The 23,875-nt window shown below is 45.8% G+C and overlaps 1 protein-coding gene across 22 annotated transcripts in view; it reads left to right on the top strand.

The window, feature by feature from the left end:
* Window positions 1-23,875, top strand: part of ANK2 (ankyrin 2) — a 239,340-nt gene that overhangs the window by 141,098 nt on the left and 74,367 nt on the right. For 10 of the 22 annotated variants that reach the window (XM_054204187.1, XM_054204183.1, XM_054204180.1 and 7 more), the window contains 12 exons: window positions 995-1,093; window positions 1,265-1,363; window positions 4,353-4,451; window positions 5,622-5,819; window positions 7,981-8,079; window positions 8,528-8,626; window positions 9,817-10,014; window positions 11,101-11,199; window positions 11,307-11,405; window positions 14,538-14,636; window positions 16,621-16,719; window positions 21,762-21,834. In XM_054204187.1, the coding sequence (XP_054060162.1) occupies window positions 995-1,093; window positions 1,265-1,363; window positions 4,353-4,451; window positions 5,622-5,819; window positions 7,981-8,079; window positions 8,528-8,626; window positions 9,817-10,014; window positions 11,101-11,199; window positions 11,307-11,405; window positions 14,538-14,636; window positions 16,621-16,719; window positions 21,762-21,834 (1,360 nt within the window). Of the gene's footprint in view, window positions 1-994; window positions 1,094-1,264; window positions 1,364-4,352; window positions 4,452-5,621; window positions 5,820-7,980; window positions 8,080-8,527; window positions 8,627-9,816; window positions 10,015-11,100; window positions 11,200-11,306; window positions 11,406-14,537; window positions 14,637-16,620; window positions 16,720-21,761; window positions 21,835-23,304; window positions 23,386-23,875 lie in introns of all 22 variants that reach the window. The other 12 variants (XM_054204193.1, XM_054204189.1, XM_054204186.1 and 9 more) reach the window with 4 other exon arrangements.

The following is a 23,875-nucleotide window of genomic DNA, read 5'->3' as shown; positions in this document are numbered from 1 at the left end:
CATTAACTGTCACAGTACATAAAAACCTTGGAGTCAAAGCGTGTATTACAGTATAGAGTAGGAAGTCAGGCTTTGGTTTGGGCCCCAGCCTTACCGAATGAGCGTTTCTGAATTAATGAATGCGTGCCGATGGTAAGCACAACACTAAAACTATTGCCTCACAATACAAAGTGCTCGGTTGCAATCCCGATTTTGAGATGTTTGCCTTCCCCAGCTCCCTTTCGTTCCTGTCCCTGCCCCATTTAATTTTAATCCAGACAAGGGCCGAGACCTTGCTTTGCAATGCTTTAGGACTCAGCAGGGCAGGAATAAAGGAAGGAGGGGGCCACAAATACTTCAAGAGTGAAGACTTTGTGTTGTGAAACCGCGGCTGAAGTAGGGATTATTTATTTAGGATACCTGACAGCATGCGTGCACGCACAAACATGAACATGGCATACCGCAGATCGATGCATAAATATAAAAATAAGTGCACGTAGATGCTTAGGTTACAAGATCTTCTAAAAAGACAAATAAAATAAGGTGGAATCTGGAAGAAGAACTCTGTTCTTTTCCTAGAGAGGTCTAGAATATGCTTTATACTTTTCAAAAGACACTAACTGATTTCAAAGTGATCATTATCATTTCTTATATTTCCCTTGCGTTAGGCAATTTTGGGAACCGCTTTAAGTCGTCCTTACACACACATGTGGGCAACCTTTGGAAGCACATACACGCACGTGCTCACGCAGACACGGGGAAGGCAGAAGGGGCACGTCAGTGTTTGGGTTTTGGAGGTGGAAGTTTAGTTTCTCTCCACGGCCTGAGAAGGAAGCAGCGGCCCTGCTTTTTTCTGCCTCAGCCTCCTGGGAGATGTCCGTAATTCGTAACCTGTTGTGCGTAAAGAACAGTCGCTTCTGGTACTCTAACGCTTCTGCTCCCGGCGTGCCGGCGTGGAGCTGTGTGGGAAGTGTAGCTGCATGTTTTTTAACTAACATGACTGTCTTTTGCGCAGAATGGTTTTACTCCACTGCACATTGCCTGCAAGAAAAATCGCATCAAAGTCATGGAACTCCTGGTGAAATATGGGGCTTCAATCCAGGCTATAACAGAGGTAGAAAAACGTTTCATGTCTTGAAGAAACATTCCTTCTCTCCCTCCCTTTTTGCTTCCTTTTGTTCTCTCTCCTGTCACGCCTCACTTTCACTTATCTTTTATTTAAACGAAGAAGCCCCTTCCCTACGCCCGTGCAGAGGAGTAAAACTGCTCTTGCTTTGTTTCGCAGTCGGGCCTCACACCAATACACGTGGCTGCATTTATGGGCCACTTGAACATAGTCCTCCTTCTACTGCAGAACGGAGCCTCTCCCGATGTCACTAACATTGTGAGTATGGCTTTGACTAGAATCCTCTGTGCGATACCTCCTCCAAAAAGGGTCTGGCCTGCCGTGTGGCTCAACCAAAGGTCACATTTTGATGATACTTTAGGACTTTGTCGCATTTTAGGACAAATCAATCTAGAAGCGAAGAGGGGAAGGTGGTGATTGTATATGCATTATTGCACCAGGGGACATTTAAATCGGATATCAGGACAAATTCCTTCACCAAAAGGGTTATCAAGCATTGGAACAGACTGCCCAGGGGAGTGGTGGAGTCGCCATCCCTGGAGGTATTTAAAAGACGGGCAGACGTGGTGCTGAGGGACGTGGTGGGTTTGGCAGTGTTGGGTTAATGGTTGGACTTCAAGGTCCCTTCCAGCCTAGACGATTCCATGATTATAAGCCATCTGCGGTTTCATGTATTCTTCAGCACTGCTTGAGTAGGTAGAGTTTCCCGTAGAAACAGGCAAAGCTCACCAAATACATCCAAACCTGATTGTGAGCCAAGTCACAGGGAAGCCTGTGTTTCCGTTCTAAAGGATGAAGTTGAAGTCCAAATGGCTCTGATTTCTGCTCGCATAGCTTCACTGGCTGCCACGAAATTGCGTCAGTTGTATCAAAGGCTGTAAAACCCTTAAAACCTAACAACGAAACAAAAAGTAAAAACGTTAAACTGGAGATGTTCCTCTTACACAGGAAATTCCAGGAACCGGTGCCTTTCGAAAGAACGTGCTTAAATCTAGAAAATGTGACCTTTGGGAGGGAACACAAAATGCAGAACCTGAGTTACCACAGAAATCAGTGTTTGTATACCAATAGCCTAGTTACCAAGGAGAAGAAGGTGATGATAGTTTTCTGAGCTGTATTTCATAGATATATCTTACTGGTGGAATTTGTCAGTATAAACAAATAATTCAACTTAATGACCACCTGCGCTTTGAAAGCGGCTTTTTACCAGTAAATAATGTTATAGATGAGTGTTCCCAACAACAAAACAGCAGCACAAAATTTAGTAAGGCGGGTACGCTGGACTCATCGGTTTTTCTCAGTCAGAAAAATCTTATATGGAACCTACTAAAAACGTTGAGCGCACCGAGTTGTTTGCTCGAACCGTTACAACAGACTTTTCTTGACAAAGTCTCTTACTGCTTTCATACTTATTTCTAGAAGCAATCTTTCTATCGAAACTTCATTGATAATAGGAAAGCCAACAAGAAATTCTTGTGGAAGCGATTAAAAGTATTGTGTTCCTGGACATTTGTGCACAAAGTTTAACGCTTTCCAATTTATGCTACACAGGTGTCTTGGCTTTTACTTGGTGAGCTAAAGTTCCCTGATGAATTACTAACTGTTTCCGAAAGCTAAATTGCGTGGCTAATTCAAGTACAAAAGGGTCCTCATAGAAATTTGATCTTTAGAGCGTGTGAAATGTAAGCTTTATTCACATTTTGAACAGCTCGTTCTTCAGGTAATAAAGTTTATATGGATGAAATTCTCTATTAAGGTTTGTAGCTAGGGCTGGGGGGTTTTGTTTGTTGCCTGCTTACTAATCACAGCTGGTAATACAATGTTAATTTTAAAATGACAAGATAAATCAACTCCTGCTGAAGGGGGATTGCATTAATTAGAAGTTCATAATAGTAGGCAAGCGCAGGCTTCTTCTTTTCCTACATCTAGACGAAGGGCAAGAAGACACGATTCCGGATTCTGATGCAGAGTGTTCATTTTGGCAGTTGCAGTTTAACTTGATAGTCCTGGTGGTAAGAGCCTTACGACAGAATAAACGCCAGCTCTAGAGTAAGGAGAAGGAACAATTAACACGAAGAAGTGTTTCAGTCCTGCTGTGTTATCCTAACAGATAAATACAGAGCTCCTGGTTGCGGAACCGGCCCAGTGCCTGATGCACCAGAGACCGATGAGCTGCACAGGGGACTGTTTTAGTCCACCTTAGGGCAGTGCACCCAAAGAACGTTGGGCTGAAAAATTCAGCTAAAAACACCACCGTCAAGGAGTACTCGCTTTCAGCGTTCCTTCGCAAACCTGTGCCAAGAGGGAATGCTTTGAATGTGTCACGCGTCCTTCGTTATCCTGGTCTGAAATGCCACGTCGCTCCAGTCAGCTTTCCAAAATTTCATATTCTCCTTCAAAGCCTGTGGGCTGCCAAAGGCTCGAAACAAGATTCATTCCCTAGCCTGCAGACCGAGCCACGCTGCTGAGCATAGATTTTAGACGTTTCGTATGCTGGCTCGCTTGTGCGCAGCCATCGCAAGGCCCTTTAATGCTGCCAGCTCCACACAGTGTGCAGGAAGAGACCATCTGGAAAAATACCCCCTTCCATCTTGAGGCTCCTGTACCTCAAAATCCCTTGAGAGAGACAGGCGCAATATACTCTGACCTCCTGTGCAGTGCACAAGCTGATGCACTGTTATGTAGAAAGATGAGGAACGTGTGTGACCAGGGGAGTCCGTACTGGCCGAGAGAGCTGGGGTTGTTCAGCCTGGAGAAGAGAAGGCTCCGAGGAGACCTTCGAGCCTCTTCCAGTCCCTAAAGGGGCTCCAGGAAAGCTGGGGAGGGACTCTGGAGCAGGGAGGGGAGCCATAGGACTAGGGGGAATGGTTTTAATCTGGAAGGGGGAAGATTGAGATGAGATCTGAGGAAGAAATTCCTCACTGTGAGGGTGGTGGGACACTGGCCCACGTTGCCCAGAGAAGCTGCGGCTGCCCCATCCCTGGAGGGGTTCGAGGCCAGGTTGGACGGGGCTTGGAGCAGCCTGGGCTGGTGGGAGGTGTCCCTGCCCATGGCAATGAGGATGTAACTAGATGACCTCTAAGGTCCCTTCCAACCCAAACCATTCTACGATCCTATGAAGCCAGGTTCTCAGCTGGCGGAAAGGCGGGTTTCTGCACGAGTTGCCGTGGGTGGAATTTCCACCGTCAGAGCTCCTCTGTTTCTTTTCGGAGGTTTAGGGCACTGAAACGTTTTTGTTTTTCTGCAGCGTGGAGAAACTGCGTTGCACATGGCGGCACGTGCTGGGCAGGTGGAAGTCGTTCGCTGCCTCCTGAGAAACGGGGCCCTGGTTGATGCCCGAGCCAGGGTAGGTGTTCTGCTTACTTTTTTTTTTTTTTTTTTTGCTTTCTCTTACTCAAAACCGTAGCTGAGGAGGAGCTAGGGAGGAGCAATTTTGTTTTTATTTAGCTGTTGATTCAATATTAAGCACGCCTAAAACCATTCCTGAAAAACAGTAACCTGTTTATGCATAGATCTTCCAAAGAGAATGTGTGGTGGGCAGCTCAGCCCTGCTCAGTCATCTGCTTACTGCCCCCACAGCAGGACGGAGGAAATGGAAGGGCAAAAGTGAGAAAATCTCTTGGGTTGGGATAAAGACAGTTTAATAGGTGAAGGAGAGAGAAGAAAACCCCATAAACCGACTCCGTTAAGTGACGTGAATGCAGACACTCACTGCCTCCCACAAGCAGACCGATGCCCAGCCAGTCTCCGAGCAACAGATCCTTTGGAAAAATTCAGCCCTTAGTTTTATTGCTGAGCATGTCGTTATATGGTATGGGCTGTCTCTTCGGTCAGTTCGGGCCAGCTGTCCTGGCTGTGTCCCCTCCCAACCCCTTGCTCACCCCCAGCCTGTTCCCTGGGGAGGCAAAGGGAGAAACAGAAAAAAACCTTGGTGCTGTGTAAGCACTGTTCAGCGAGAACTAAAACGCTGGTGCGTTATCAACGCTGTCTTGGTCAGAAATCTAAAACAGAGCACCACGCGGGCTGCTGGGACGAAAATTAACTCCATCAGAGCTAGACCCAGCACAACGCGCCTGAGTCAGACCAGCAGGAGCTATTCTATCCGAGCAAGGAGGCACACAGCCGTGTCCTAAAGCCAAACACCAGAAGTTCTGAGAGCAGTTGGTGCCGGATTTTGAGACCCAAGGGGACCGTTTGCAGAGCAAGGTACAGCTGTTGGAAAACAAATTAAGAACACAAAGCGGGGGCGAGCGATGCTTACGGCGATGTGCGATATCTGCTTGATAAAAGGAAAAAACAGTGGTTTTCTTCATAGTTCTTTCTGTTCTAGTAAGACATTGCTGAAGTTCATTGTAAAAATGAACCCACGAGCCCTCCTTCTCTGCCTTTATTTTGTACTATTACTTCCTATGATTTTTGCAAGAGAAATGTATAGGTAGACCTATTGGGATCAACCAGAATATTGTGTTGAGGGTGGTTCTACCTGCGCTGATTATCTACTCGATTTGAGTTGTAGGAAGAACAGACTCCACTGCACATCGCTTCTCGCTTGGGCAAAACGGAGATCGTCCAACTTCTGCTCCAGCACATGGCCCACCCTGACGCCGCAACAACTAACGGGTACACTCCGCTCCACATCTCCGCCCGAGAGGGACAAGTTGATGTCGCATCCGTTCTCCTGGAGGCAGGTGCCTCGCACTCCATGTCCACCAAAGTAAGACAAAATGCTTTACGTCCGTGTTCCAGGCAGTGCGTTCCAGGAATGTACTTTCACACCAAGAAACTGAGATAGTTTGGGTCTTTTTTTTTCATTCTTACGTAATCAGCAGCGATCCGATAGACATTAGGAAGAAGTTCTTTACACTGAGGGTGGTGAGACACTGGCCCAGGTTGCCCAGAGAGGTGGTGGAGGCCCCATGCCTGGAGACGTTCAAGGCCAGGCTTGATGAGGCTCTGAGCAACCTGATCTAGTTGAAGATGTCCCTGCTGACTGCAGGGGGGTTGGACTAGATGACCTTTAAAGGTCCCTTCCAACCCAACAGATTCCATGATTCTGTGATTCTATGAGGTAATGTATGAGAAGTTAATCAAATTTTGACACATTTTGTTGTCATCTGAAGCTGGGAGTTTGGTTCCCACTGGAGCCAAATGCAGATCATGGTAAATACATGGTCCCAACGGGTTTAAAATGTACACAGAGTCCTTGTTTCTCTCTTTCCCTTCGTGTTATGGGTAGGGCTTTTTTGGCCAAAACTTTCAAAAAAGAAAAAGGGGGTGACAACAACACTTTTTTTTTATGAACAGGCCTGCTTATTCTTCAATATCTTGTTTATTTAAATAGTAAAATAATTCTGGTCTCTGCTAGCTGAAGGCAATGTTCCTAAAACATCCAAGTCAGCATCTGTCCGGTCGCATCTGATGTCGAATCTATTTTCAGTGGTTGTATAAATGAGGTGTCGTATGACAAAACAGGCCGTTTTGTCTGGGCTTATAAAAGAAATAGTCTGCAGAATCATTATTGTTTTGTTATCCAAAAATGTTTACGAGTAGATTCCTAACAGTGCTGAACACGTGAGAAAATAGATAGCTGAATGAATAGAATTAGGTGCTAAGATATCTTTTCCAAATTTATTCACATGCGATTAAGTGAGAATCACTTAATTCTCAGTATTGTTTTCGTCTTTAAAAGTACCCCTGATTTTACAGCTGGAGCTTAAAAAAATATTTCTCGACACTGGGGTGTCTTCCAGGATTTAGAAGACTAAACCAGCAATTTTGAAATTATGATACACGGATTACGGGGAATGCTTGCTGTTCTCCTTTTATCCAGCTGTTAAATCACATTAAAATGGCTAAAAATACACTAAATGCTTTCCTGATTTCCCATATTGCTTTATGGCAATTGCTTTAGTACTGCAGGAACGTTCTGTAATTATGGATAGGAGAAGATGTACTCCACTAGATAATCTCTGTACAAACCTGTGATCGTGAACTGGAAATACTTGAGATTCCCTGACGTAAACCCTTTCTGAGGTGGGATTTAATGGAACAAGATGATAACGATAATGAACATTTCACATCACTTACGTGTCAGGCAAATAGGTCACTGTAGCTCCCCGGAATTACTGTCAGGGCAGCGGTGCGGTCTGCCACCTACTGTCTTCCATCCATGAGTTTTCTTTATCAATGCGGGTTTTTTTAAATTAAAAGAGCAGGCAAAAAGCATGTTTACCACCCGCACTGTACCAACAAGCATTATTAAAACAAATAGAAAAGGACTCTTTTGAAAAGACACAAGAGTTTTAGCCTTGCCACAGTGTGTTTCCCAAAGCACTGCCATTGAGTCAGGCGTGACTTTTTTAGCTGCAGTTTGGAGGCTGCAGCAGAACTGAGTGACTTTATGGATCCACGAGTCCAAAAAAAAATCCTTCTTCAACAAACTCCAACGGAGAGGAGTACGAAGTTTGGAGCTTTTCTCGCTGAGTTTAGTTGGTGTTTCATTGTTACTGGCGACAGTTGATACGGGAAATACTTCTAAAGCTGTCATCGTGAAACTGAAAAGTGCAGCTGGTTGGGAGTAGAAATTTGAACAAGTGCTTTCCTTGCCCACACACACAGAGTCTGTGTCAGATACGATGTCTGCCACCCTGACAGCTCGTACGGAGGAAAAAATAATAAAAGACAAAGTATTTCCTTGTATTTTATGCTTCCTAAACTGCTTTCAAGAGGTGATGCTCTTTCTAGGTGTGGCTGTTGATTCTGCGAGCTAGAATATAGGTTGAAGAGTAAGCGCTTAATACGTAGCTCTTAAAAGAGAGATATCAGCATGGCCTTTAATGCAAGCATCTGCTTTATTGTCTCCTGGAATTTTTCAGAAGGGATTCACGCCTTTGCACGTGGCGGCCAAATACGGGAGCCTGGAAGTGGCAAAACTCCTGCTGCAGCGTCGCGCCTCTCCCGATTCAGCCGGCAAGGTACGGACAAGAAAGAAAAAGACAAAATCGGCGGCGTTTTGGATTCTTCCTTAGGAGAATGAACTGCGTGAAACATGCGCACGAAGGAAGGCTGCGGCTGCTTTCAGCTGGTGGCTTTGGCTTTGTTAGGGTCACCTTCCCCCAGGGGTTGTGTGTGCTGGTTGTGGAACTGAGTGTGTCGGGTTCGGGTCCCCGCCAAAATCCCGATGGATAAACACGGGGACAAGGCCTGGTTTCCCCCCCATGCTGCGGGAATTGCTTAGCGTGGGCTCTGGGGAGATGGAAACCACCGGGCCGCCCCGATTCACGCTCCTCCACCGCTTCTCCCCCGCTAATGGCCGCCCGCCCGCCGCAGCCTTGCCCTGCGCCCCTCGCTCCCTGCCCATCACCTCACGCACTAATGTCCCCCTCCTGCGCGCCCAGCCTAACGCCATAACCGCCCTTACAGAACGGCCTCACCCCTCTCCATGTGGCGGCCCATTACGACAACCAGAAGGTGGCCCTGCTGCTGCTGGAGAAGGGGGCTTCCCCCCATGCGACCGCCAAGGTGAGCTCCCATCGCCCGCCTGAGGAACCCCGGCCACCGGGAGGGCAGCCCGGCCTGTGCCTTGCCCCACCATGGGTCTCTCACAGCCCGTGTTTGTGAGCTTCCGTCGTAGCAGGAGGCCACCTTAGTATTGTATAATATTAGTTAGCTCTGGGGACCTCCGACATCAGAAGGACACGGAGCTGTTGGAGCGTGTAGAGAGGAGGCCGCGGAGATGGTGGGAGGGCTGGAGCCCCTCTGCTGTGAGGACAGGCTGAGAGAGCTGGGGGGCGTTCAGCCTGGAGAAGAGAAGGCTCCGGGGAGACCTTCCAGTCCTTAAAGGGGCTCCAGGAAAGCTGGGGAGGGACTCTGGAGCAGGGAGGGGAGCCACGGGACGAGGGGGAATAGTTTTACACTGAAAGAGGGGAGATTTAGATGAGATAATTAGGAGGAAATCCTTTGCCGTGAGGGCGGTGAGCCCCTGGCCCAGGCCGCCCAGAGAAGCTGTGGCTGCCCCATCCCTGGAGGGGTTCAAGGCCAGGTCGGACGGGGCTTGGAGCAGCCTGGGCTGGTGGGAGGTGTCCCTGCCCAGGGCAGGGGGGTTGGAGCTGGATGGGCTTTAAGGCGCTTTCCAACTCCAACCATTCTGTGAGTCTAAAGGTGGGAAGTTGTCTTGTTGCCAGAAAGTACCATCAATGCCATTCTGCTTTGCTTAAATGGTTAATTTGATCAGAAGAGCATTCCTCCCTATTGCTGTTTCCAGCCGGTGCCGTGACTGACACATGTATCAAAATTCCATATGCAAACACACCTCTACCCACATGCTCCGAAAAAGCAAAATGCAATGAAGAGCGTGCACCCATCGCTCGTCACGGAGAATGTCACTCATCAGTCAAAACTGAATATTTACAAGAGGTTATTCGAAATGTAGGATTCAAACGTGGGATAATTTGAAGGTATCAGCTGAACATTCCTGCTCACCCTAGCGAGGGCTGGCTTTGTTCCAGTTTAGATGGCGAAAATAACAGACAGACAAAGCGACACAACAGCAGGGCCCCGTGAGACACGTCTGGCCTTGAAAATTTAATGAACCCTCATGCCTAGTAAGAAGGGGTAACGTGAAATAATACTGTTATATGGTGTCTGACTTGCTGGGCTTACATGGCTGTTGCGTTAACTTGATTCTCTTTTTGTTTCCTGACTGGTGTTAGAATGGCTACACCCCTCTGCATATTGCTGCCAAGAAAAATCAGATGCAGATAGCTACCACTCTGTTGAACTATGGGGCCGAGACCAACATTTTGACCAAGCAGGGAGTCACCCCGCTTCATTTGGCCTCCCAAGAAGGTCATACTGACATGGTGACCTTGCTTTTGGAGAAAGGATCCAATATCCATGTGGCAACAAAGGTAACTCACAACTGGAGACAAAGTACGGTGGGAGGGAGTAGCCAGTAAGACGCAAAGTGTGGTGTAGGAATGATGTCGCGTTGTTTGTGGGCCCATGGGTGGATTTAACAACACGTATCAGAAACCTGAGAGCTTGAACCTAAAATAGTTCGGTGTTCTTGCCAGCAGGGACTCTTTCCCCCATATATTTACCCTTCAGTCTTCTTTGCAAGTGGAAGAAATTGGCAGTGTCTGGCCAATAACAAAACAACATTATCAGCGGAGTAGCAAGTGAGAAAAATCCTGTGGAGGACCTTTCTGATTTTTTTGGCTTTTTTTTTATGATTGTACCTGACAGCTTTTTCATAGAAAACAAGTTCCTCACAAAACCCCCATTACTCCGGATCTTCACAGGTCACCAGATTTATCCAGGCATGTATGTAAGGCTTATTTACTGAAGGTCAAAAGCCTGCCGCTTTTGTTCACGCAAGTCAAAATAGAAGGCTCAGGTCTCTCCTTGTCTGACATTAATGTACGATGCTACTTACCCAGTGAGAAACAAGGTGATTTTCATTTCTCTTACAAAATATGTTCCCTGCCTTGTTCACAGGCAAGTACTTCTGCGTGATCACGGTGAGCTTTTAGTTAAAGGCTTCATCCACGTCCTCGGCATTTTTGAATGGGATCTGTTTCTGGAGTTATTTTCTTCATTCTGGCTCATGCCCGCAGTGGTCAAGGTTCCCTCTCCTGTCTGAGGAGTGGGAAGCGCAGTCAATGCGCTTCCCTAATTTATTAATGGGCTCCTCAGCTCCCCGAGTGACGTTATTGTATAAAATCCGAGTGTGATCACTGATGCCTGAAAGTTTTACTCTGTGGTTACACTGATGTAATTGCTTTGGAGCTGTTTGTCAGCCGGAACAGGAGAAACATCGACTCTACTTTGTTTAAAAAAACCACCCATGCTTAGAAGCTGTGGTTAGGATCTCTTCATGTTTTAAAGATGAGAAAGTGGGAAAGTCTAGATTTCTTTCCTCATATAAAGTAGGCTTTTTTTCTTATTTTTTGATTGATTGATTGATTGATTGATTTTGTATATTCCACCTCCAGACTGGACTGACATCCTTACACCTTGCAGCTCAAGAGGATAAAGTGAATGTAGCTGAAATACTCACAAAACACGGTGCAAACCAAGATGCTCAGACAAAGGTAAGTCATGGAGTGGCTGCTGTCTCCAGCGTGCCGAAGGATGCTGCCACTGTAAAAGGGATGTTCCACTGAGCTTGCAGTTTTACTTCTTTATTCTCTTATTGTAGCTCGGTTACACACCTTTAATCGTGGCGTGTCACTATGGAAACATCAAAATGGTGAATTTTCTTCTCAAGCAGGGAGCAAATGTCAATGCGAAAACCAAGGTAAAGTATTTTTCATTGCTTGTTTTTGCTCCTTATTATGAACCTGGTAACCAAGCACTACGCATACATACCATAGGTGCCTCCTCACTAGGAAACTATAATTATTGCGTGGTAGGTGGCAACATACGGCGATTTGTGGCTGGAGTGGAACGCCTTTCGCTCTGCTACATCTCACTGTGTAGTGTTCACAAAAGCAAGGTCAGGTAACTCTTTGGGCGTGTGAAAGAAGGAGGTAGGGAATAAATTTCATTCATTTTTTTCCCTTTTTACTTGCAGCCTTAACAAACGCAAGCGTGTTTCTGATCTCGTTTACACGTGGCTTACACCAGCGTAATACCGGTGTGCTGCCAAACTAGGAAGTAACAATTCAGACACTTGGAGGGTGATGCCGAGTTCTCTCCAATCTGCTGGGAGAAGAGTGGGAAGAACTACTGCAGGGCGAAGCGTGGGTGGCATGACTCCGGGAGAGGAAGCAGCTGTGGTGGGGGAATGCAGTTTACCGAAGACAGATCTGGGGGGTTTTTTTGAGGGGAACGTGGGTACAATTTTACTGACCGGTTATACTGAAAAGGACCTGACTGCCTACAGCCAGAGTCTGAATGAACTCCACTGACTTCAGCAGTTTCTTCCAGTATAAACTGGTAGGCGCAACACCTGAGTGTGATGCATCTTGTAGCAAGAATTGTCTGTCTCCTGAGTCCAGTTTTGGGCACCTCAGTACGAGAGAGATCTCGAGGTGCTGGAGCGAGTGCAGAGGAGGGCAACGAAGCTGGTGAAGGGCCTGGAGAATAAATCTGATGAGGGGCGATTGAAGGAGCTGGGACTGTTTAGTTTGAGGAAGAGGAGGCTGAGGGGAAACCTCATCGCTCTCTACAACTACTTGAAAGGACATTGTAGAGAGGGTGGTGCTGGTCTCTTCTCGCAGGTAATTAGTGATAGAACAAGAGGGAATGGCTTCAAGCTGCAGCAGGGTAGGTTTGGGCTGGACATTAGGAAAAAATTCTTCACAGAAAGAGCGGTCAGACACTGGAACAGGCTGCCCAGGGAGGTGGTGGAGTCGCCATCCCTGAATGCGTTTAAGACTCGTTTAGACGTGGTGTTGGGGGATATGGTGTAGGGGAGAACTTTGTAGAGAGGGGCTGATGGTTGGATTCGATGATCCCAAGGGTCTTTTCCAACCTAAATGATTCTATGATTCTATACACAAAGAGGTTCCGGTGACAGCAACAGTGTGTCGCATCACCTTTATCAGAAAGAGAAGGCTAACTCAGGAGCTGCAGGGCTTCAGTTTAGCTAAAGCTGGCTTCAGACAAGAGCTAGCTACCAGCTTCAGACTGGATGTCTTGGGATCAACATCAAGAAGTCCATAGATATTTCTGGTGATGTACTTAGTGAGTCCCAATAAACCACAGGCTTGTGGTCCCTCTGTCCAGCTCCTCTGTCCCCAGCTGGGACCTATGGGATGGATTCGTTTCTCAAAGCAGCACCGTTTCATCCCAGTGGTCGCAGCCGCATGTGGTAAGAAACAGCAAAGTAAATAAAATAAAAGAAGCTGGCCCATCCCTCGTGAGATCACCCGGAATCAATGGGCAAAACCCAGGGATTCCAAAAGAACAGGCAACACGACTAGAAAAACAGCTGATAAGAATTAATAAAGCAGACGCTAGCAGGATCCAAAGGAGAGCTGCCAAGACACTCAGCTGAGGTATTTGGAGGCTAACTAAAGGGACAGACATACTTGCGTCGTTAGTATTAGGTCTCACTCTAGGTCTAAGGGGCCAGTGGGCCAGATTCTGACACCATTTCCCCAGGCATTTCACTTATTTAGAATAATTTCATTGAAGTCAGCAAGTTCATGTGAGAGCATGGGGCAGCGGTTCTCCAAAATCTCACGCCTAGGGACCGATAAAAATACTGGCAATCTGACAGCTGGGACTGTGGCCTCAGTTTAAAGAGCAAATCCATCCTGGCTGGATTCAGAATGAAATAAGTAACCCCTGTTGCAGCTTGGGCTTTAACTAGAGATGTTTGTGGCACCTCCAGTGAAAAATAATACGGCCGAATTCTGGTTTTGAAGGACTACAGTAATACTGAAGTAAAGATAGTGAATTTCATTTGAGCTACAGCCTACAGTAAAATCCTCCTTCGGTTTCTTAGTAGTCCACGCACCCATAATGTAAATACAAGAACTGTAACGGTTCTGCACTATCGCTATTTAATTAGTAGTACAAAGCGTTACTTGCACCTATTGGTTTTGCAAAAGAGAGAACGCTCCGAGCGCGTCTTCCGCAGCCTGCCCCCAGGCTTCACATAAGCGTGCAGTGAGATCAGCGGGGTGTTTGCTTCCAGTTTATTCTCCGCTTGCTTTCAAAGCCAGTCGCCAATAATTTTGTAGATGAATTGCCTGACTGGACTTAACACAATACCACCTCTGATCAGCTAGCCGAGGTGCGCTTTGGTTATGTTTCTGCATTGTGTAACGTTAGGATGAATCACTGGAGCAGATGAACGTATGGAGTTTAGCGCGTTTATTAATCCAGACGGTTGTGTACATGTTTTTAAGTGTGATTACAGCTTGGTCAAGCCTTTTGAAGGCAAAGTAAAGCTAAAATTGATTGACAGTTCTAATAGGGCTGTGTTAGCCTTTTTAAAAGCAAATAGTCTCAAATCACTGCTGTCAAAAATTTTATGTTTTTTAACTTGGCTCAAACATTTTAAAGACAAATCTTGGGATTCCTGCAGAAAACTCAGATGTGAGAGGAGGAAAACTGTTCTCTGCCTCAGCTCCGATTCTGTGTCCTTAGCATGCCACTGTAAAGTTACTGTCCCTCATTGTTCCTCCCTCTGATTTAGGAAATGAGGAATTATCTGTCTTTCCAGAGATTGCTTATAGTGTGAGATGAAAGATGATTTGTGGATAAAAACATTATCTTCCTTTATCTTTTCATTAATCTGGGGAAGGAGCGTTATTATTACTGAAGATTTATTATCTTTGGGTCGATCGATGGCATAATTTCCTTTCGAACTGTCTCAAAAGGAGCAGAAGGAAGCAGAGCGAGGCGTCTAATCTAACTACTGGCGGTTGTTGTTCTTTTCTTTGTTTGCTTTTATCGTAACCACCGGGGACGACAGAACGGGTACACCCCTCTTCACCAAGCCGCTCAACAAGGCCACACTCACATCATCAACGTTCTTCTCCAACACGGGGCCAAGCCCAACGCCATCACCACTGTAAGTCTGTGAAGTGCCAGCGGGAACTTGTTTCCCTGGACACTCCTGTTCTTTCCTTTCTTAGGGGCTGCGTTTTGGTGAAAGTATTCCTCGTACAGCTGGTTGTCAGATGTGTAAATGCGACTTCCTCTTCTTTTCCTTAGCCTCTTAAGGCAGTTCAGATCAGATCTAACTCGCTAAGCTAAACGTGCGGGTGGGGACATCAGAACTGGGACATTTTTTAAGATTTAGACCCAAATTTCTGTCCCACACTCCACCGGATCTGGTCCGTGTTCTTACTGAGCTCGCTGGTGTTAATGTCTCCTCAAAGACCGTCAGTAACCTCTGGCATGGCTCCTTCTCCGCAGTCAGCCAGGAATGCAACTGTCCTATTTCATGTGGATGTTGTTATTAGTCACCTCTGACTGAGTAATCTTTCAAACGCAGCCAGAATGTCCCAAACTGGTGTCATTCCCCAGAGCGGATCAGGTTTCCCTGTACGTGTATTGTGCATGCTTAAATCAGCACTGGCGCCCTCTTTGGTCCTGGAATGACCACGTTGCGTAATGTGCTGTGAAGTTATCCAAAATACCGGTTTATGCACCTGATAAAGCACCAGCACCAGCTAGTGCTTTCGGTCCTCGTGTTGGGGCTGTCGTGCCCAAATCTAACCCAGATCCGGGGAGGGGGCGGGGGGTGGGTTCAAGGCCATGTCTTTACTGCACGGTTTGCGTGCCTTCGCAGGTACTAGTTGTGGTCGTGTCCACACCTAGCAATCTCTAGCTTGAGATAAGGGAGAATTTCAACCCGAGGGGTCTGGCAGGGGTATATGGGAGCGGGATAGGAGCACTTAATGCACAAGTGACAGTAAAAATCAAATTCTTTGTGCCGTGAAGATGCTAATCTATGCATTTTGTGCTGCTAATCCACACTGTGTTGCTTCAGGGTTGCTGAGCTAGACTAATCCAGAGGAACTTAAATTATAGATAACTAAAGCCACTTCTGAAGTAGAGAGAAGCCCTCAGGCTGATGTCCTGCACACAGTCCGTGGTGTCACAAGAGAAATCATTACCGCAAAGAGCGGTACGGTGGCTTTCCGTGATTCCCCAAGTAGGCCAACGTGCTTTCCGTTGGTTCAGCGCGAAAGAACATAGAGCAATTCCATGTAGAGCTCTTTACAAAGAATCGCAGGACACGTCCCTTCCTCCCCTCCCCACGTTGAGTGACACAGGGACTGTGGACTGCCAGTGTTCCAGGTGATGAAACGGAGGTAAATAGGCCTAACCGCTTCCCAAATTCCCATTTTAATGTCCATTTGATGAATGGCACATCCGTATGCCGTGGACATTTAAACTGCAAATGAATTTATTTAAGTGGCAATTAATTCCGCACCCCCAAGCCTTATATAGGTGGGGTTTGTGTTTGTTAAGTCATCGGCTTTTGTATACTTTTGCTGGATGCCCATTTTTGTTGTAAGGAGGGATAGAAGTGTACGTGGACAACACAGCTGCAATCTTGTATTCCCCAAAGAGGGAATTGTGCTTGATAAGGATTTAACAGTTTTTAAATGGGAAGTGAAACTGTAACGTTTTAAAAGTCTTTTTTTAGAAGAGTGTTTCTGGTGTCGAGCCCTTCGTGCAAAATAAAACCTGAACTTCTGCAGCCAAGACACGTTCTGTAACGTGAAATTTGAGCACGGAAGGGTTAAACCGTGCGGCACTTTTTTTTTTTTCTTTTTATTTGGCGTAGCAGGCAGATGTAAGTGTGTTGTGTTACCATGGTAATCAGGGCTATAGTCTTAAAGAAGTTACAAAGACAGAGTCAGATGTAAGGGTGAAAAAAAAAAAAAAAAAACAAAAACCCAACCCAGTGATTTTTCCTAGGCTGCGCCTTGTTTTGGATGGAAATGCTGGCTCATGCAGTGTTGAGAGTGATCTCATTGGTTCCCATCACAATCCTCCCTCTCAGCGCGCTCCCTCTCTCCCCTTCTCTCTTCTCTCCTCAGAATGGTAACACCGCCTTAGCCATCGCGAGGCGGCTGGGATATATCTCAGTGGTCGATACGCTGAAGGTTGTAACGGAGGAGATTACCACCACCACAACTGTGAGTCGCAGACGCGTTAAAATGTCTCTCTTCTTTATGCAGAATGTTGTCTTTCTCTTCTTCCCTCAGACTCTCCATGTATCTCTCTCCCTATTTTTTTTCTACCTTCCCCCCCCTCACCCCCTCCCCCTGCCCCTTTCTGTGGGATTTTTGCAAAAGGTGCTACAACGCTTTCAGTGTATCTTGCAAGCATGTGGAAGTGTGTGCGACACAACAGGCTCCACTGAGCTAGGGAACAAAATCTGTGTGCTTAAACAACTATTCAAAAGCAGACTAAAACTTCTTTCTCTATACGGGTCTGAGCTGCAAACCCAAACTTTCCAGAAGTTTGTGCGTTGTTGTTTAGACCCTCTCCCCTGTTTCTCTTTTCACCTCTCCTTTTCACTCCGTCCTGACACTTCCACACTTTTTGACGCCTCCTGGGGCACCGCCACAGCGAGTACCGGCCGTGGGCTGGTGCCAAGCTTAGTGATGCTCGCTAGATGGCTCCGAATCACATCCCGCGCCTTTTCACTCGAGTCACTCTCAGTTCAAATAGAGCCCGTTTTTCCAAAATACGGAAGACTCTTTCCGTACGTGCTCGGTCCTCCCAGTCCTCCCCGCTCTTGGTAGGCTGGGTTTTGACTTCGGGGTTCATGAAGAGTGCGTGCTGAACTTCGGCAAGGTGGTACTGTTGCTTTAAGCCAGGAAAAATGGATGTATTCTGACACTCCGGGAGGGGAAGGTTTTCTCTCCTTGGACTTTTTACCTCCCATCTACAAATGTTTCAGCAGGCAGGAAGGGAGAACATTAGAAATAGCGCATCATTTCAGAAATTAATTTTAATTTCAGTTTCCATTACTGCATTTTATCTTGAAACACTGTTGTACGGTGATCCTTTTTTTTTTTTTTTCTTAAATGCAAGGAAGATTAGCCGTCTTAAAAAACCTATCAGATCTAGATGTCATTTAGAAGCTGAGAGCCATAAAAATCCACAGATTACTTAAAAGATGCCACTACTCAGTCAGGGAGAGGGATGGAAGAAGAGAAGAAATCCAAAGTCTTTTGTAAAGAAACGGGAAAATAATGTTGATTTTGTCGCACGCTGACAGCAAGTCCCACTGATATTAACCCAGGAAGATGCAAAAAAAGTAGCATGGCATAAGGTTACAAATAGAGTGAGCCATAATTTATTAATGACCTGCAAAGATCAGACTGAGTCAGGTTTGGAAAAGAAATTCCAGCATAATTCCAGAAGTCTCTGAAGAAAGACTGTGTGGTTTTGTCGTGATGTGTTTTGCGTTCTTGTCTAACCATACGGCACATCACACGTGGATATGCATAAGCACGTGTGTGTCTATTCAGAGATTTAGAAAAATAAAACCGAGGTAAAATTTTTCAGCAGACTTTAGCTCTTTTCCAAAGTATGGGTTTTTAGCCTGAGACGCCACCGTGCCTGTTCTCCGTGCTGCGTCCTGCCACCCTTTTTTCCATTTATGGCCTTATGGAAGTTGTTAACTTCCTTTTTGATCATGCACCGTGTTGCACTGTGGAGCCTCGTACCTTGTCACGCGTAAGCATTAGATGCTTTGTAATAGCGGGGATTACACTACGAAAGGACACCTGCGAGTTATTTGTGTTGGGTAAATGTTTCGTTAAACTTTGAGACTACTGGATTTTTCTAGCAGATTCCAGGTGCTTGGGGTTTAGGACTGAAGCAGATACCGAACCTTACTTGCGCAGTCGGCCTCTAACGCTCGCACGCAAGAGAAACCTGAAATCTTGAACTGTGGCTGTGTACAAAGCACTGCTTTTTAAAAGTCAGGTGGGAACTCTCAATAAACTCAGCAGATTTTTTTCATCCGTGAATTCGTACCTTGGGGATGTATAGAATCCAAACCGCTGGTGGCGTCGTTCAGGGTGGGGGAACGTTGATAGAACATAATTTAGGAGGAGTCCTAACAAGGAGGGATAAATAACAGGCACTCCGAGGCACTCCCTGCAATAAAATCCTCCAGATGGTGAGGTTGGTGTTGCCAAACCACAACGCAGCATTTAGCGCTGGTGGGGGGGGGAAGGCGCTGTCACCATAGCTACTTGGTTCCCCGAGGTTGTAGCTGAGCGACGCGTGGAGGATGTTAGGCAGGCTGATGCTTTATTGATATTCAAGTCACTGGCGTTTGAGATGAGGGAAAGATCGCCGGTGCCAAAGCCTTTGCTCTAACTCTGAGCAAATTTTCCTCTTATTTGCATTAGTCTTATTATCACTGGAGCCACGTGACTCTAAAGCAATAGAGAGAGTAAAGTGCACTTCTTTTTACTCCGGCTGGAGATGAATGGGAAATAAATCAGACTAAGCCAGACTTTCAAAGGTTGGCTGTGCAATTAAGGTTTGGGGTATTTATACGAAGAGGCACAGTACTCCTGTGGACAGCTGAATATATGAGGAGCTTTGAGGTTGTTTACCGTATACTGCTGTGGAGTAAGTCGTGGCTGAATGCACGCATAGGTTCACATACCTGAAATATAGATCTGAGTTATTCTGTGCCACCGGCTGAAAATCTGGTTTTACGACGGGAGGCTTAAATACAGAAGCCTGAAGCAAAGCGCAGAATTGCATTCCCAGTGGCACTACGCAGGAGGGAGTTCGAGAAATACCTGTTGGGCAGTTTTCAGAGCGAGCCGTTCGTGGGGGCTAGATAATGGATTTGGAATTTTGAGAGTATTTGGCATTCCTCCTGTGCCCGTCAACTAAAAAAAAAATTCTAGTATTATATCAAAAAATCGTTTAAAAACATCAATTCACAGTTTCTCGTGGGAATTGACGTAGAACTAATGATTCTTGCCGAGTTCGTTGTTCCGCGGGTAGCCTCACGGAGATTTTGTTCTTCTGAAACGTGCACGCACACGCTCTTGAGTCTGTTTTCCAAACGTTGTTTTCAGTTGTTAAATTACGTAATAATTTTTCCCTGACTGAAGGGAAAATCGGGAGGTAAACGAAGCATCAATACTTCTCTGTCAATAAATAACAATGTCTGAGAGTCTTAGTCAGAGACCACATCGGTGTTACGCAGGGGCCTGTAAAGGCCTGATTTATAAATAAATTGATACCATGATAAATAGCATACCCACATACAGCGCTTTCCGCTTCACTTAAAATACATACAGCCCCCTTTACCTGGGTTTATTTCTTTAGCCCAGTGTGTTAAATTTTAGGGTTTTTTAAAATTATGGTGTATTTGTTAACTTACTGCTGTATTGTTGAGGAGACGAGGCCAACATCACCTGAACGATGGCGTCCTCCCCATCTGTCATCGCTGGCTTTGTCACCGTTGACATTTCTATCCGAGGAAAGCCCTGGGAAGGCCGGGGAGGGGGAAGTCAGACGCTCGGTGAATATAAACTAATTTTCAATATGAAAACCACTGCGACGGAAAGAATTAATTGCCTTGAATCACGGGTAAGAGTGAATTTAAGGCCGCCTAATTGGGATTGCCATTTGAAGCAAAGGGCATCGCTCTTTCCCGGTACCTCAGGAGGGTGAATTGAAAACGTCCGTCACAGTTAAATGTACTTCAAAAACGTGAAGCAGAATTTAAAACAAATTTCCAAAGTATCACGCTGTTGGCGACTTTGGTATTTATAAAATTGCAGTGTCTTATACTAATCAAGAATGCTATCTTTGTTAGAACTAAAGAAGTGTAAAACAGAATCGGAAAATACCTAGTATGTTTTGTGCAACAATTTTTGTCTCCACTGCTTGATATCGATGGGCGTTTTCCCAAAAGCGCATGGCATCAGGGCCTCGGGATTTCCCTGACGTTAATTGTCCCGCAGATTGTGTGCTCTGTCACTACTTCTGCATGTGACGTTGATTTATCCTTGGTAGATACCATCCACGTTGATTTATCCTTGGTAGACACCATCCGCCGTAGGGAGCGAAGCTCTGCCGCGGTGGGAGTTTCACGGCCTCCTGCCATTCCCCTCCGTGCCGGGGGGGGGGGCACATCGGCTCCTACGTACCTTACTGGGCGATGTGTGGATGCCCCAGTTCGGCTGACTGGCAGCAGGTCTGGGTGGAGTCAGGGAAACGCTGATTTTTCTCTTGTGACTGATGCCTTTCGGATCACTGCTCGTATTTTAAGTCCTTGGCATTTCGCCTCCTGTGTCGTAACACACCGAAGAGTTTCCTGCAGGCAGCTTTTTTCACACCTTGGCGCTTCCTACAGTTTCTTTCGTTATGTTCTTCGTCTCCTTCTCCAGTGCGTATCTCGATGCTAAAAGGATGTCCTTGTTCCTGATTCGACGCCCCTGAACATCTTCTGTTCCCAAAATCCTCCCGTGTTCACCTTCTCTGTGCTCTCACACTGAAAGAGCGTCCTCCCAGCGGACCTTGATCCATGCTTGCCTTGGATCGCAATATTTTAAGCTTTTATATATATCAGAATCTTCAAATAACTTCCCCCCCCACCCCCGGGTATATACGAGATTTGGGGGACTATACACGATTTATGAAAAGGATATCATTAATATGCAGTGTAGTCACTTTTTTTGGAGGGGGGGGAGAAATGTTTCAAGCGGCCTGTGTAAATCCTTCACATCTTTTTTTTTTAAGCTGAAAAATTTCGCATCATTCATAACTTCATTTCCAAATGCTTTACGATTTAATAATTTCCATATGCCACATAGAGCTTTCTGAAGCTCTTCTGTAGACATTACCTAATTCATTTAAAAACCATCTTGGAAACATTGAGCTGAATTGTTCTACATGCACCATTTATAAATAAATTTGCAGAGAGCTTTCTTTCCTTTTCATTTCTTCCTCTGACCAGCTCATTATCTTTATTTTTCTGTACTTTTCTGCCAGAGTAAATGTTACCTTATACAGCACTGAGAATAGGAGCTTCTGGAGTAAAGACGAAAACTAAAGCTGGGGGAAGGGGAAAACGCGTTGTAAAATGTCTCAGCAGATCCCACTGCTGTTACTGTTGAAAATATGCTGCTGTCAACTGTGCTGCTACTTTTGGTGTTTAACCGGACGATTGATGATTCTGTCTCTGCAGACCGTAACAGAGAAGCACAAGCTAAATGTCCCTGAGACAATGACCGAGGTGCTGGATGTTTCGGATGAAGAAGGTGAGCAACTTTGCTAAGTTCCTATCCCATATCGCTCGCGGAACCAGTCATACAGGCTCAAGGGAGCTGCTTAAGTACTTGGACATCCTTGTTTTGCAGTGCTTGAAACGAAGTTCTGCCTAATGGCCTTTTTTCAACGAGGTAGTCATTACGGCATTTGAATGAAGATGCCAAAAGTTCACCCAAAGCCAAATCCCGGACCCCTACATCCTTTTCAGGAAAAGCTTATCTGAACCAGATCAACGAATAAGAGCGTTTTCCCCACTTCAGATTTTAAAATTTAAATGTAGAGCTGTCCCAAAGCTGGGCGCGACCCTCCCATCGAGAGGAATTCGAGCCGTGCATGTTTTGGATCAAGGCCACCTATTTCAGATCCATACATCTGGGAGTTCCGCCTGATGGGAAACATTTGCGTAAGGAGATGCATAAGGCGGAAGGTGAGGAAGGCCGTTCCCTTGAGGGAGCTTTTGGCGCAGAGGAATCGCGGGTAGATACGGCCTGACGTACAGTCGCGACGCGCCAGTAAGTTCGGCACTTTGGTTTCAGAGCCTATTGTACGTACAGCCGGGAGGCAGACGGCGTGGCTGAGCCCCAAGACAAATCTGTGAACTTCCGGAGGGACTGATAAAATACCGCAGTTTTATACAGCCCAGAATTAGGGAAATAGCTTAGAAACATCCCTTTCTGAAAGTTCACAAAGGACTTGTTGCCACTTTTAATGGCAGCAGCATCTGATAAATACACGCAACGTTGGCAAGAGTTTTCAAAGTTCCTTTTTACTCTTGGCAGTGTTAATATTACAGTATCTTACATATGCCGTTTTACGGGTGTTATTATCTCCTGCAAATAATTTGTAGGGTGACTAATTTCCAAAAAATCCTGGGGATTTAGGAACACAGGTTAAGAGGGATGGTTGTTTTTTTTTTCTTTTACAAAAAAAAAACCCACAAATGCACTTGTGGTTCTGAATGGTACTGGAAGTTAGTGGCATTTATGTTCCTGAACTGCTTGTATTACTTTTCGAAATGGGATTTATGCTGATAAATGAGTTACGCTCTTGAGAAAATATGACGTTTAGGCTCCAGACGCTGCTTTTTTCCTTTTTGTTTTGGGTTTTTTTTTTTTTAATTAATTAATTTATTTATTTAATTCTTGCACAGCTGCAAGCGAAAGCAAACAAGTATGATTCAAAAGAAATTATTTTCTGCCGCATCATGCTCCGTGAAATTATTTCTCTCGGGCATGTTTTTGCTACATTTTCTTGGTTTGCAAAACGTTCGACTGCTTGTGTAATTATTGTGACAAATGGCCTTTAAATTGCTTGTAGCCTTATGATCGCTTTGTTTTCTCCCAGTCTTTCGAAGTACCGTTTAACCGTCTTCAAATTCACGAGGCCTCGGCTGTCTTTCTGCTTCTAGAGGCTTAATACAGAGCGTTTCTTTTTCTCAAACCAATTTGTATGTTGTACAGCCTTTAAGCACTCTGATGACGAACGCTTCAGCGATGGTGAAGCATATAATGGCACAGGTGCTGTTAGCAGCAGCTCGTGGAGTAAGACTTACAAACTTTCTCTTTTTGTTTAACTCGGTTTGCTTTTTCTTTTTTTTTTTTTTTTTTTTTTTTTTTTGTGTTGAAGCAACGTGAATTTGCTTAATCTGGGTGCCTAACACTGCTCCTTTTCGTTACTTTGGAAGCGTGACCGGGCGTGTGTTTCTTGAAAGGTGGGAGGAAGAAGGGAAGCCGGAAAAAATCTGAGATTTATTACTTGTATCTTGAATAGGTTGGCAGAACTTAACTGTGGCCGTGCAGCATGACTAATGCTCTCCGGTGCTTTGAATTAACATTCTCTGCTTCCTCTTACCATCCGACACCCCCTGTTTGTCGTCGGCCAGCAGGCGCGATGCGGGCACGGCACACGGCTGCTCCAGGCCAGTCACCCTGCTGCAGGGTGCCCGGCAGGTCGCTCACACTTCAAACACCGTTGTCCTCGTAAAAGCCGTTTCTACAGGCGAAACGAGTCAGGATGTTGTGAAAATTCCTG

The sequence above is a fragment of the Rissa tridactyla genome, chromosome 5, assembly GCF_028500815.1.
Source record: "Rissa tridactyla isolate bRisTri1 chromosome 5, bRisTri1.patW.cur.20221130, whole genome shotgun sequence".
NCBI lineage: Eukaryota > Metazoa > Chordata > Aves > Charadriiformes > Laridae > Rissa > Rissa tridactyla.
Note: the sequence above shows the minus strand (reverse complement) of the source record. Positions and strands in the feature narration are given on the sequence as shown.